The sequence below is a fragment of the Hyperoodon ampullatus genome (genome assembly GCF_949752795.1).
Source record: "Hyperoodon ampullatus genome assembly, contig: scaffold_416, whole genome shotgun sequence".
Taxonomy (NCBI): domain Eukaryota; kingdom Metazoa; phylum Chordata; class Mammalia; order Artiodactyla; family Ziphiidae; genus Hyperoodon; species Hyperoodon ampullatus.
Window position 1 is genome coordinate 28,027 of NW_027641067.1, and position 14,287 is coordinate 42,313.

The 14,287-nt window shown below is 38.6% G+C and overlaps 1 protein-coding gene and 1 pseudogene across 2 annotated transcripts in view; both read left to right on the forward strand.

Annotated features, from left to right (window-relative positions):
- Positions 1-1,456, forward strand: part of LOC307069978 (BCL-6 corepressor-like) — a 20,874-nt gene extending 19,418 nt beyond the window's left edge. Inside the window, 1 exon segment of the mRNA XM_079728603.1 lies at positions 964-1,456. Within this exon segment, the coding sequence (XP_079584729.1) occupies positions 964-1,216 (253 nt within the window). The 3' untranslated portion in view covers positions 1,217-1,456.
- The window catches only part of LOC307069980 (centrosomal protein of 78 kDa-like), a 27,722-nt pseudogene continuing 14,742 nt past the window's right edge, over positions 1,308-14,287 (forward strand). Inside the window, exons 1-8 of the transcript in view lie at positions 1,308-1,331; positions 1,655-1,727; positions 2,785-2,894; positions 5,128-5,302; positions 7,301-7,414; positions 9,404-9,517; positions 12,322-12,516; positions 13,705-13,754. The product of the transcript in view is annotated as a centrosomal protein of 78 kDa-like (transcript). The remainder of the gene's footprint in view (positions 1,332-1,654; positions 1,728-2,784; positions 2,895-5,127; positions 5,303-7,300; positions 7,415-9,403; positions 9,518-12,321; positions 12,517-13,704; positions 13,755-14,287) is intronic.

A 14,287-nucleotide genomic window follows, 5' to 3' on the forward strand; every position in this document is an offset into this window, starting at 1 on the left:
CCCATGACCAGCCCTTCGGAGTGAACACATCAGGAGAGCTTGCTCTGCTGTGTGTTGACCCCGGTGCTTAAGGAGTAGCATCCTCCTTGGACTCTGAGGCTGGGAACGTGTCTGCCTTTGTGGTGACACTGTATTCGGGATAGAGATCATAAAGCGTGGCAGGGTATCAGGAAGGATTGTACCACCTCCCTTCTCGAAAAAGCTTCACTCCCGGCAGCATTGAGGGGCGGGTTGGAGGTGTGGGAAAGGAAAGGAAAGCCAGGTGACCTCGAGTGTTTCTCATGCTCTCTCCGTGAGGGCCGGAGGAGAGGAGAGGTCAAAGAGGTGTTTGCCATCTCCCTTGGGTTGGCATACAGACTGGTTTTCCCCAGTGACTAGAACGGGGTGCACTTACTTGGAGAGGGGTGACCTGAGTTGTGACCAGAGCCAAGGCAGCACTGGGGTGGCCTGCAACGAGGCTCGTTCAGGGGCGCTGCTCCTGCTTTTGTCTAAGTTGGCTGATCCGCCCTAGGTGGTCTCTTAACACATGCACATGAGTCCAGAGTTCCCCTGCTAGAAGTAGATCTTCCGGGCTTCCCTGGTGGCACAGTGGTTAAGGATCCGCCTGCCAGTTCAGGGGACACAGGTTCGAGCCCTGGTCCGGGAAGATCCCACATGCCACGGAGCAACTAAGCCCGTGCGCCACAGCTACTGAGCCTGCGCTCTAGAGCCCGCGAGCCACAACTAGAGAAAGCCTGTGCGCCGCAACAGGCCCAGTGCAGCCGAAAATAAATAAATAAATAAAATTTAAAAAAAAAAAAAAAGAAGAAGTAGATCTTCTAAGGACAGTGAGAAGTGGGGTGGGGGTGGGGTAATCAAAGTGGAAGTAGCAGGCCCTTTCACCGCCAGGAGACGGGTAGTTCATAGTTGGGAGCGCCTCTAATTTTGCCGGAAACTCAAACCACTGTCCTTTCTCTGGTGTAGGCCTCGTAACTGGCTGTTGCTCTCAGACCTGCTCAAGAAACTGCAAATGTCCTCCTGCATATTCCGCTGCAATTTCCCAAATGTGGAAATTGTCACCATCGCGGAGGCCGAGTTCTGCCGGCAAGTGTCAGCAAGTCTCTTATTCTCTTGCCCCAAAGACCTGGAGTCCTGTAATCCAGAAAGTAAGGAGCTCTTAGATCTGGTGGAGTTCACGAACGAGCTTCAGACTCTGCTGGGCTCATCCGTGGAGTGAATCCTCCCCAGAGACCTGGACTCAGACGACGACTGGTGAGCTCGCTGGGGCCCGCCGTGTACAGTGTGTCATGGTGTTAATCCTTGTGCATATGTGTCATAATACGACTATTTCTGTGAAGAAAGGACACTATGAGACACGACTCCAGTCGGAAGGACTTCAAAACATGTTTTTTTCTTTTTAAAATTTTAAGTCAGTTTTTATGAAGTTGTTAATAAAGTTTCTTTACTTTTCAATGTACACATGCTTTGGAATATGTTTGTTTTTACTCGGAACAATTGTTTCTTTTCTTTTTTAAGGAGAAAAAAAAAGGCAAAGGAGCTCCACACTTTGACTTAATTTCATACAAAGCTCCGACGACAGAGGCCATAACTGTTGAGAGTTGCTTTTGGGGCAAATTAAACCAGTAAAATTTTAAACTCTTCCTCCATATTAAAGGGATTGAATAAATTGGCCACTTTGGTGCACCTGTGTCCTGCGAATTGTCCAGTTGGAGATGGAGGTTTAGAAAGTGAGTTTCAGTCTTGTTTAAGTCTCTTCCCATCAGACTGGTCTCGTGATTTCCTACACACCATGTTACTTCCTGTCTACCTTTCCTTGGTGGTGTTCATGCCTGGATTGTCTCCTGTACCTGCTCAAACCTTGGTCCATTCTCATTTGTACCATGGAAGTTTGTCATGCTGGATACTGTCAGAACTAATTTTACTTAAGTTTGCGTTAAGGTGCAAAGCACACGTTTTGTATATTTTCTGTTTTTTGTGTTTGTCTATATTTTATGGTTTCGCTTCAAGAAATATTATGGGACGGGAAATAGCAAGATGTAAAGAGCAAAAAAGTCATCATTCTCTTTCAATTGTTAGATCATCTATCTGCAATCATAATTATGATGCACTGTGGTATGTGTTAAAATAGGAAATACATGTAACGTCCCGTAGGAGCAGCAAACTCAGTGGTGTTGGTGAGGGTGTGTCATGGAAGTAATCACAAAGCAGGTGACTGTTGGTTGGGGTCCTGAAACATTAGTGTGCCTTCCCTGTGTCCAGTAGTGGTCTGGAGGGGTCAGGAAGCCTGCCTTTGAATTTGAGGGAACAGAGGGTTTGAGGTCCTCTCTCTTCTATTGCTCTAGTACACTGCATAGCAGCAGTATGCTGGGTTTATAGTTGACGTTTAAATCGCTGATTGATCATTAAGATTGGGATGTATCTTTGGAAATGAAAATAGGAAGAATCGTATGCTTTTTCTCTTTTTTCTTTTTTTCCCTATATCTGAAAAGGTATGTAATACTTTGCTGAGTGGTTGGGAATCAAGTTTGCAGTATTCAGTGTATTCAGTTTTAGTATCTAAATAGAATTAAACTGTTGCTGTAAACTGGAATAGCACTTTGTTACTGACAAGTTTTAGAATGCATCTGTTCATCAATTACCTGTTTGGGAAGATTGTAGTTAATGATTTTGAGAATGTGGCTATAAACTTCCAACTGACTCAAGAAAAGCAAATAAGTCAAGATTGACAAATGTATAGGCTCTTCATCTTATTGTGTGTGGGGTTTTTTTTTTTTTTCCTTTTAGTTATTTGTCAAGGTATAAAGAATTCTATCACACTTAAGACAAGTTAAGTAAACGTCAAGGGGTATATTCTGACATGGCAAGGAGCACATCACATGGCCTAGATCTTAAAGGTGATTTTATGTTTAAACTTTCATGAAAACATATGTGATTGAAACACATTAATATATTGATACAGAAGGCAGTTAATTTTTGTCTTTTTTCTGTGTGTGTGTGTGGTACTGTTGTGGCCTCTCCCGTTGCGGAGCACAGGCTCTGGACGCGCAGGCTCAGCGGCCATGGCTCACGGGCCTAGCCGCTCCGTGGCATGTGGGATCTTCCTGGACCGGGGCACGAACCCATGTCCCCTGCATTGGCAGGCGGACTCTCAACCACTGCGCCACCAGGGAAGCCCTAATTTTTGTCTTTTGATACATGTGAGCGCAGCTTTCATTTTGCTGAAAGAATATGACCAGTTTTCAGTTTGGGATTCTACCATTTAGTAATGATAGTCCACTTAATTTTAGAAATAAGAGATTTAATATATAATACCTAATAATACTTTTATGTATGTTTTTTTACTGAAAACTTTTATTGTAATACTGTGAAGAAACTATGCCATTCTAGTCTTCAAGACTTAAATGAATCAAGTGTTTATTAGCTGTTGTAGTTTTTAAACTAATAAAAGTCAGTACATCAGCAATTTGTAAATACAGTTTTTAAAATAATGCCTTAACAACTTTACAGTGGTTATAATGACTGTATTTAGGCCTAAAGTTAGTTAATAATTTGACATGAGGCTTTTTAATAGTTTGATGGTGCAGATCAGGGATAGGTAAACTCTGGCTGGTGGGCCAGATCCAGCCCGTCGCCTGGCTTTGTAAAGGAAGTTTTTCTGGAACATAGTCGCACCCGTTGTTTACATGGTAGTTATGGCTCCTTTCACCCTACACCAGTGGGGCAGAGTAGTTGCAACAGAAACTGTATAGCCCACAAATCTGGAAATGTTTAAATTTAGATTTTAAAAAGTGAAAACTTCTTTGAGCCTATACAGGGCAAGTCCATTGACCCCTGAGGTAGAAAACAGTCAGGAACTTGGGTGCGGAAGCCAAATGGCCTAGGTTCAAATTCCCTTTCTCCCATTTCATAGCTAGTGACCATGGGCAAATCACTTAACCTCTATGCCTCATTATGAGATTTAAATGCACTTATTTGTATAAATAGTGCCTGGCACATACTAAGCACTGTGTAAGTGATTGCTGTTGTTTCTGCTTGGAACTTTAATAAGTTATTGTTAATAGAAAAATGACACGAATGATTTTCCTTTTAGAGTAACAAAGGCACTTTGAGTCTTTTACTTTTTCAGGAATGTAATAAGACTTTTTTCATTTACAGTCAGTGTTCCCTGTTACCAAAATTTACTTTATGAATATAAAGAATTGAATGTCTTCAAGACAGCACTTTTGCTTAAATGTCAAACCATTATTTTCCCAAGTCACATCAAACTGGCTCTGCAGAGTCCAGGCCTCTAAAGCTGGTGTGCACACCCTAGGTAGCAGGTGAGAGACATTTTGTAAATATAGTTTTTAAAATAATGCTTGAGACTTCCCTGGCGGTCCAGCAGTTAACACTATGTGCTCCCAATGTAGGGGGCTTGGGTTCGATCCCTGCTCAAGGAACTAGATCCCACGTGCCTGCCATAACTAAGAGCCCACATGCCACAACTAAAAGATCCGGCATGCTGCAACTAAAGACCCGGCACAGCCAAACAAACAAACAAACAAATAAGTAAATAAATCTTTATAAAAAATAAGTAAAATAAAATAATGCCTTAGGAGTTAGGAAAAGAAAATATTAGAACATTTTTACCTTTGTATTATTTTAAAAAATCTGTGTAGTTTATCATGTACATAAATTATATGTATGGAACTTTGTGTATATAATTTGTTAATAAATAAGATGCATATTAAAAAGTTTGCTTATGGTTTGCCCAGTCAGGTGTTTGGAGGCCATTGGAGGACAGGATGATGAAATATAGGGCCTCAGCAAAGATAGAATTTAGAACCAATTCCCTGACTTAGAAGATAAGGAAAATAATTCATAGACTGTAATTGAGTTGTCCAACTTTACATAAGTGTTCAGAAACAGGAAATGCAGTGGCTAGAATCTAATCACTGACCGAGCAGAATCTGGGTCACTCACTGGACTCGTAAACCAGAAGTGACTATTGAATTTCTCAGGTTGATGCTCCTGGCATATATGCTTGATCTGTGTGTGTGTGTAAATCTCTGACATAATAAGCCATACTCAGGCACACCCTGTTTCCTTATTCAAGCATCTTAATTTCATCCCATTAAATCTTTGAAGTATCCGACTACCAGAAGGCATGAAGAAACCTGGGCTGAGAGTCTTCATTCCAGGAGACCTGATCTTGACTGCATGGCTGGTTTGAGGCGCATCACTCTGAACTGCAACACGCTCATTGGTGACCTGGGTGCAAGTGCTTTGGCAGAATCTCTTAGTGAGGATTTATGGCTTAGAGGGAAATTCTAAAATTGAAAATATTGAATTTTTAATATGAAATATGCTTAGCTTTTGGCATGATACTATTGTGATAGGATTTTTTTAAAGCCTCATTGTACTGATAGCTTTTATTTTGCTTTTAAACTTTCTCTAAGAGTTGCATATATCCTTTATAGAAAATACAGAGTAACAAGAGAACAATTACCTATAATTTTAATACCCAGATATAATCACTGTTCATTTTGGTGTATATACTTTCTTTTTTTTTCTAGAAATACATATGTACACTTAGGGATTACAAAAGTAGAATTGTAGTATACTTGCTATTTCATATTCCTGCTTTTTTCACTTAATGATGTATCATGTAGTATTGCGTCGTATTGATGTCCCATAGTTTAATCAATTCTTTGCAATTCTATTTAGACAGTTTGCTTTTCCCTGTCAGAAACAATGTGAATACGTTGTATATACATCTCTGTGTCCATCGGGATTACTTCTGTAGAATAAGGTACTACAGGTGGAATGACTGTGACATATTTTTAAGACATTTGATACACATGGCCAAATTACCACCCAGAAAGGCTATGCCAATTTGTAGTCCACCCCAACAGTAGATGTGAAGCCTGCCTCTCACAAACACTGGCCTGTAGCACTTGTAAAAAAATGTAAAACTACAAAAATGAGTACCTCTCCATTTTCTATGCAAGTGGGATTACTCCAAATTTTATAACTTTTTTCAATTAATTTAGTATGAGCATTTTAGCAAGTCAGTAAATTTTCATCTCCTACATCATTTTTTGTGATTGTTCAGTATTCCATTATATGAATATGGCACAGTGCACATAGCTTATCCATTCTTGTATATAAGCTTTGTCCAGTTTTTCAGTTACAAATAGTACTCTGATATATATCCTTACCTATATCTCTGACTATTTCTTTGGGTTAAATTCTTAGAAAGAGAATTGTTGGATCCAAAGGGTATAGACATTATTTAAAGGCTTTTCTTACAGAATCTTGGCTTCATCTGATAGGAGAATAACCACATTTTGTTTTATTTTGTATTCATTTGATTGACTGGTGCAGTTTACTGGCTGTTTGTATTAATTTGGCTATTTGGTTAATTATACCCTGTGTCCATTCTTCTGTAGTGAGAGTTTGTAAGGGTTGTATCACATCCTGTCAGATCCGTATGTCTGACTTGCTATTTCTGTGTGTCATGGGGGTGTTGAAAGACTCCAGTTATTTTAATGTGATGGTCCACACAACACTTAAACGAAAGACTCATGATAGTTTCCTTTCAAGTAATCGTTTTTAATACTTGTGCTTTAGTGATGATCCCTTTGGTTTAAATGAATAGGTTGTTCAGCCCCAGAACTACTAGAATTCATGATCAGTTTTTCTGGTTTTTGTCTGACCTTTTACTGCGAGGGTTCTTGACCATCATACTTTCATGATAGGTTTTTAGTATGTATTCTCTATTCACACATTGTTGAAAGTTTTTATTATTTGTATCCTCTTAGACTTGTCTTTTTTTCCTCTAAAACTAACAGTTATTACATTTCTTCTATTTTGTTTTCCCCTTTGAACTAGTTTCAAGTGTGATTTGGAGCTGAAGATCATGATCAAAAGAATGCAGTGCATTTCTGAGCTCCACCAGGTTTTGCTTGTGAGGTTTACATGCCCCTGCCGCCCTTGCTAATTATGAACTGAGATTCATTTTGTGATGCTTTTTGCTCATAGGTTATATACAGTTATTCTTCAGTTCTGTAATTGTAAAATATGTTGTCTGATTTATTGGTACTAAAGCCAGGGTTATCATTGCACATCCAAGAAGAGGTTTTTAAATTGGATTATGCATTATGTGTGTGCGTATATGTTTCTGTTTTTTTCCATACCCCAAATTACAAACCTGCCATGACTTGTCTTGTGCAGGACTCTTCCACACGTGAGAAAATGAGAGTTGTCTATATGTTAAATCTGTAGAGTTAGCAAGTGACCTTTTGTGTTTCATCGAAAGCACTTGACCTGCAGCAGTGCGGCCTCACCAGTGAAGGAGCAAAGGCTTTACTAAAGGCCCTTGAAACCAACAGAACTCTGCTCGTTCTGGATATAAGAAAAAATCTGCTTGTTGGTATGTGGTCACTTTTTTTAAATTGATGAACACATAGCAAAACAAAAAGAATTTGTTCAGGTATTGACAGTTTTTTAAAACTTAATGTGTTTAACTTTCCTCATCATATCCAGTTGGCCCTTGAACAACGTGGGGTTAGGGGTGTCGACTCCTACGCAGTTGAAGATCTGGGTATAAGTTTATAGTCAGTGGTTCCACATCTGTGGATTCAACCAACCTTGGATCATGTAGGACGATAGTACATATGTACTGAAAACTATGCGTGTGTCAGTGGACCCGCGAGGTTCAAGCCCATGTTGTTCAAGCTTCAACTGTACTTTTCTAGTGTTGCACTTCCCTTATGTTTTTAGCAGCTAATGTACTAATTAAAGTGAATTATACTTGTAAATTTTTCTTATCTCTACTCTGAATAGAGGTGAACCTAGATACTAAGCCTGCTTCCACCAAGAGCATTATTTCTTTCCTGTGCAACCTCTGAATTCTTGCCAGGAGTACTTTATTCATTTGTCAGATTCACAAGTAATTTTGTAATCATCTTCTGTGTGCCAGATACGGGTTTAGGGACTAGGGATAAAGCAGTGAACCAGACAGACAAAAGTCTTGCCCTCATGGAGCTTACATTCTAGTGAAGGAGATCCGATAGAAATGAGTAAACAGAGAAGTAATATAATTTTAGAGAGTAGGAAGTGCAAAACTATCTTAATGTAAGGAGAGTGAGGGAGAGCAGGTAGGACTCCATTGGATAGGTTTGTTAGGGGACAGCTTCACTGGAGAAGGGGCATTTGAACGGAGACCTGAATGAAGAGAGGAGCAAGCCATGGAAGATGTGGAGTAAGCACATTCCAGGACAAGGAGGCAATGAGTATGTAGGCATGTAGGTGGGTAGAGTATTTAAGGAAAAGCAAGGAGGCCAATCTGGGCAGAGTACCGAGTGAAGAAGAGTGTGGTATGACATGAGGTCAAGGAGCTAGCCAGGGGTCTGCTCTTGTAAAGTCTTGAAGGCCAGAGTAAAGATGTGGATTATTCTAAATGAGTAGAGGGGTTTGAACTGGAACAAGGCATGATCCAAATCGTATCTGAATAAGGTGACCTGGTATAGAGAAGGGACTTGGGAGGATCAAGAAGAGGAACAGGGGGCTTCCCTGGTGGCGCAGTGGTTGAGAATCCGCCTGCCGATGCAGGGGACGCGGGTTCGTGCCCCGGTCCGGGAAGATCCCACATGCCGCGGAGCGACTGGGCCCGTGAGCCATGGCCGCTGAGCCTGCGCGTCCGGAGCCTGTGCTCCGCAACGGGAGAGGCCACAACAGTGAGAGGCCCGTGTACCGCAATAAAAAAAAAAAAAAAAGAAGAGGAACAGGGAGACCAGTTAGGAGACTATCACAGTGCTCCAAATAAGAGATGTTTATGGCCTAGGTTAGGTTGGAAGTTTGCAGCAAGTGAAAAGTGGTTGAATTCAGGTTGTGTTTTGAGGGTGTAGCTATCAAGACCTGCAGATAGATGTGAGGTATGAAGGAAATAGTACCAAGGAGACAAGTCGTTGATGATTATGTGTGCAACTGGGTAGTATCACTTAGAAGAAGGGGGCTGATGGGAGGAGCAGCTTTTGAGGGAATATCAGGACTTGGTTTGTTATCTTGGATGCCCTGGTTTGATATCTTAGATGCTCTTTAGGTATCTAAGCGTCTGGACGGTGCTCAGACTGTACTTTGTATCCAAAGGTATCCAAAGCCACTTTAGATGCAAAATGTTTAAAGTTGACCTTTGCTGCTGCCAAAATAGTAGCCACTGTGGGCAGTCTGCAAGATGGCATCTTAGGTTTCTGAGGAAGAAATTAGAATACACAAAGGGGGAAATAAGTGTATAATTATATAATGTAGATTTCATATTTAAATGTATGGGAAAAGCAATAATTAGTTGGCTTTTGGTTTTAAATGGAAATAGCCACTCATTGGAAAATAATTACTCTAATTTCAATTCATTTTACTTTAGATCATTCTGTGATGAAAACAGTTACCAAAAAAGTTCTCCAGGTGGAAGGAGTGCCAAGTCAGAGGTATATAACATGTTTCAGTTCTCTCGGAAGAATCTCTCTTTAATGGCTTGGTTTTCTTTCTTTCTTAAAAGAAAATTATCAAGGTACTTTCTGCCATCTTAAAACTAAGATTTTAGTCAAATCAAATGGCTTTTCTGTTTTTGAAAATGTTGTGTAATGCTTTAATTTAGGTTCCCAGATATGCAGACTGAAAACCTTTTAACTTTTTATTTTCTGTAACATATTATCGTTAGTCACAAATAGTCTTTTTTTTTTGGTGATAAGAATGAATAGCAGGAGCAGCATTTGTGAAACCAAATGTAATATGAAACTGACTCTTTCTTGTGAGTAAATTTGAATTTTGAAACAGCAAAACAATAAGGTTTAATAAAAAGCAAAATAAATTTTTTATGTTTATGATCTGCCAATTTCCCAGAAAGAGTTTTGTGGTGACTTTAGTTATATACCAGATACATTAAAATCACCAGTGGACAACACATCTTTTATTCAGGTGCCCTCTGAAAGTTTTAAAACTTTGTTGACTTCATATCACTGAACGGTCCACTTTAAAATGGTTAAAATTATAAATTTTCTGTTTTGTGTCGTTTACCACAATTTTTAAAAAATGTGTTGTTTGAAGATTTTTGGGTTTTATAAAGGTATTGTATTAGCATAAAAATGAAAAATTTAAAAGACCACCTCTAATCCCATTATCCTATCAAGCAATATTTACATTTTAATTTTCTCTTTCTGCTGTCTATAAACATAATTCCACATAGCTTCAATATAATTTGCCATTCTTTTCATACTAAATTTAAATTCTGTGATTCATAGTTATACTTTAACATTGCATTCACAAGGTTTCATTGAGTAGGTCAATTTTTTAAATTGGTGAAAAATTGGAAATAACCTCGAATAAACTATTGTAAACATCTTCATAAATACAACTTTTTTTTTCTACTTAAAGTTGTATGTTTTTGATTCTCTATTCATCAACTTGCTTGGACAATAGTGTATTAAATAAGTTGTTAAGAGTGTTTATGAAGTCAAAAAAAAGCTTATGATCGTCTGCCAATTGTTATTTCAAGAGAGTGATATTTTAATAATCAAATAGTACATTCAAAGAAGTTAAGATTTGTGATATCACACTAATTAGATATTATTAAAAATTTATATCATATGTAAAGCATTCTTAAAATAGCTACATTGACTTTTGCTATGATATTAGAAATGGAAATATATATAAATAAAACATGTATATGTCAAACATATTAGGAATTCTGTAAAATTTGTACAGAATAATAGGGCATCACGGAATGAGAACAGTTAAACATTTTTTTTTAGTTAGCATGATTAAACAAAGTGGAAATGTAACTGAAGTATACAAGCTCATTGAGCTCTTTTAAGAGTAATTTTATTTCTTGGGCTTTTTTTTGTATTTGCCTCAGTTATTTGGAGACATAGAGGTAAGCCAAATCAGTATCTGGGTATATACCTAGATCCAGGTGAGTATAGGGGTGAAATAATGGTGTGAATTGTGTCACATTTATATTGTACTTATGTATGCCTAATAAAAGATGGGAACTTTTATTAGAAATTTTTTAATCTCCTAACAAGAAAAGTGTAATTTTAAAAAATTTTAATACAAATGTATTTGCATTAGTTTCTGAAAGTAAAGGAAGGGTATACACATACAAACCATATGCATACAAACATTTTTTTTGATGGCAATTAAGTTAAAAAACACAATAAAATAGCACAAAATGAACTGAGCTCCTATATATTTTTAAGAGGCATGTAAATCACAGAGGATCGTGTGGTGATTATCAATAAGCTACACTCTATGAAATATTTGTCCTGTATTACCGCATACACTCCATTTTACCCTGCATCCTAATGCTGCTAAAATATAGTAGAAAGCAGCAGCATAGCACAGGGAGATCAGCCTGGTGCTTTGCGATGACCTAGAGGGGTGGGATAGGGAGGGTGGGAGGGAGGCTCAAGAGGGTGGGATATGGGGACATGTGTATGCATATGGCTGATTCGCTTTGTTGTGTAACAGAAACTAACACAGAATTGTGAAGCAATTATACTCCAATCAAGGTCTATTAAAATAAATAAATAAAATAACAAAATATAGTAGCTTTGAAGGATAAATATAACCATTTTAACCTATGATGTTTGTTTTCAGTAAATTCAAATTAAATATTTAAATGTGAATTTTAATATATGGCTTGTTCTAAGTAAAATATTAACACGTAGGTCTAGTGTTTGCAACCAAATGTTTCATATAAAGATACTTGCCTCTTTACTACTGAAATATAGGGTAAGTCTCCACATTTCACTCTTTCATCCAGTGGGTTTCATTTGTTTTTTTGTGTGTTTTCTATATGAAATCAAAGGAGCAGTGAAGGTTGACAGGCTTATAGGAGGGTGAAATTGACTCACCTACCCCCCAGCAACTTGCAGCCTTATAACTTGTATTGTTTTTACATAGAAAAATTCATCTTCAATTTAACTTTTGGTCTACTTCTGAAGATTCTGTTTGGCAGAAGTCATGGGTATATCTGTGTTTCTGTGTCCTTGAGATTCTGAAATGCCAAAGGTGTTCTAAGATTCAGGAAACTTGAGTGTTTCTGCATGATACGTAAAATGTATCATACTTTGGGATTTTTTTTTAAACTTTATTTTTGCATTTCTGCACATCTCAATACTTTTGTTTTAGTTAAAAGAACTTGTTACTGTAGAGAACTTATATTTTTTAAAAATGCTGGCTTATGTACAATCTTTGTACAAAACCGATCCTCTTTTTAATGGGCTTGGCATCATTGTCAAGTGCCTTTTTGATTCCTTTCGACGTGTGCACGTGTGACAGTTGCTCTGTAGACCTTTGGTGCATCTTGATTCCTTCTTTTCATGCTTTGTCAAACATAGTCTTGGCCTCAAAGAAGCCTGTAAGTAATGGAAGGAAACACTCTGCTGGTAAAGAATGTTGCCCTCCTGAACCGCTACCACCTGGAGTGTCTGGTTTCCGGCCATTGTGTCCTGCAGAAAGTGCAAAAAGCAACAGGTAACCTGTTTGCATTCCCTGTCTTTTTCAGTCATTTAGAGTTCTTTATTTTGGACCTTGTATTATGTGGGTGGTCTCTGGTGCTTTGTGTAGAGGAAAAAAGGTAACTCACACATGGCTTCTGCCTAATGAGCCCTCTAAGGAAGAAAAATTAAAAGTAATTGGGAGTTTCAAGTTGTTTCTCAAGTGTCACAACAGAGGTAACTCCGTGGGAGTCTTGAGGAGACTAAAATGATCACCAATTGTGCATGTGAGAAAAGTTTGATTAAAGGCAGGTGTAGTTGAGCGAAGCCCTACAGCACAGAAGTAGGAATTTGGATACGTACGAATGGGAAAAAAGACATTTTAGGCATGGGAAATAGTTTAATGCAGAATGGATGAAAAATATGCATTAGACCTATTCTAAATCAACTGGCTTATTAACTCAGTAAATCAGATTTAGTGAGTCAAACTAGCATTAGCTGATTTCTTATCCAGGGGATAGCTGTTCATAGTAATTTTTGTCACAGAACAGTAAATAAAATGGTTGAATTATAGCTTTAGGCTTGCTAAGTGAAATAGATGGCTCTAGATGATCTTCAGGTGACTTACTTGGCAGTAATCACGAAATTGGGGATTAACAATTGCTTAAGAAAACAAAGAATTGATTTTAAATAGTACTTGAAGTAGTTACTGTGTAAAATATCTGTTCAGTTGCTCATGTTAAATGGATGTTTCTAATCCCCACTGGACAACCGACTACTTTTTTGCAAATGGTAATGTGAATTGCTGTTGCATAAACTATAGTGTTGAATCCCCAGTGTTTGCACTTGAGTTTCACAGCTCTGTGGTTTCCTGTCTTCTTCCTGAGACACTTAATCGCAGGTCCATCCTCCTCACACAGGGGGGTAAATTAGAGAACGATTAATATCACCATTTAAAGAAGAGAGACTGAAATCTCAACCATCCTGAACATAGGAGCTGAAGGGGCCTCTCAGCAGTTCAGAGAGTTATTACCAAGCCAGTAGGCTGAACTCTGTTCTGTTTTCTCCGTAGCAGAGCCCTCCAGGTCCTTGTTTTGAGCTTATTTATTTTTATACACAATTCTGTATGGATACTGTACATAATACTAAATAGTTGTATTAACTGGGTTTAACTGGTGATGTATTTACATGAAGATCTAACTTCGTTTTGTTGATATCTCTTTAGGGGCTTTCCATTCATCAAAGCTCCTGATGTATGTAATCAGTTGGTGGTGTGTAGCTATCATATTTACGATATATAGGGCTTGAATTGGGAAAGGTGGATGGTCATTCTTCTTGCTTTTTAAACTGACAGAGCCTTACAAGAAGCATTTCCCTCTCTGAAATAAATCCATGTAAAACATGTTTGGTCGCTCTCCCAATGCAACTGTGTAGTTGTGTGGATTTGGCACACAACTGGCAGCCTTGTGGCTATGTCTGTAAACAAGGAAGCCTGTTTTCCAGTCCGCAAATCAGCTGTTACCCAGTGAAACGAACTTGACTGCCATTTCTGACCCCTCACATGGAGCTGTCATACTCAAGAATGTTCACATGTTTTCAAGAAACGTTGTTTGCGGGCTATATGTACAAATTCCTGATCTGAAAGCCAATATAAAGCAACATCTCCCAAACCTCTGCTCTCTCACCAAGGCCACAGACATTCCCTCGCTTATGGCCTCGTGGCAAGCTAATACTGTCAGTATCAGATTCTCCTTCCCAGTGGTCTTGGGAGACTGCATAGTTGCTCTGTGAATGGCACCACTGCTGAG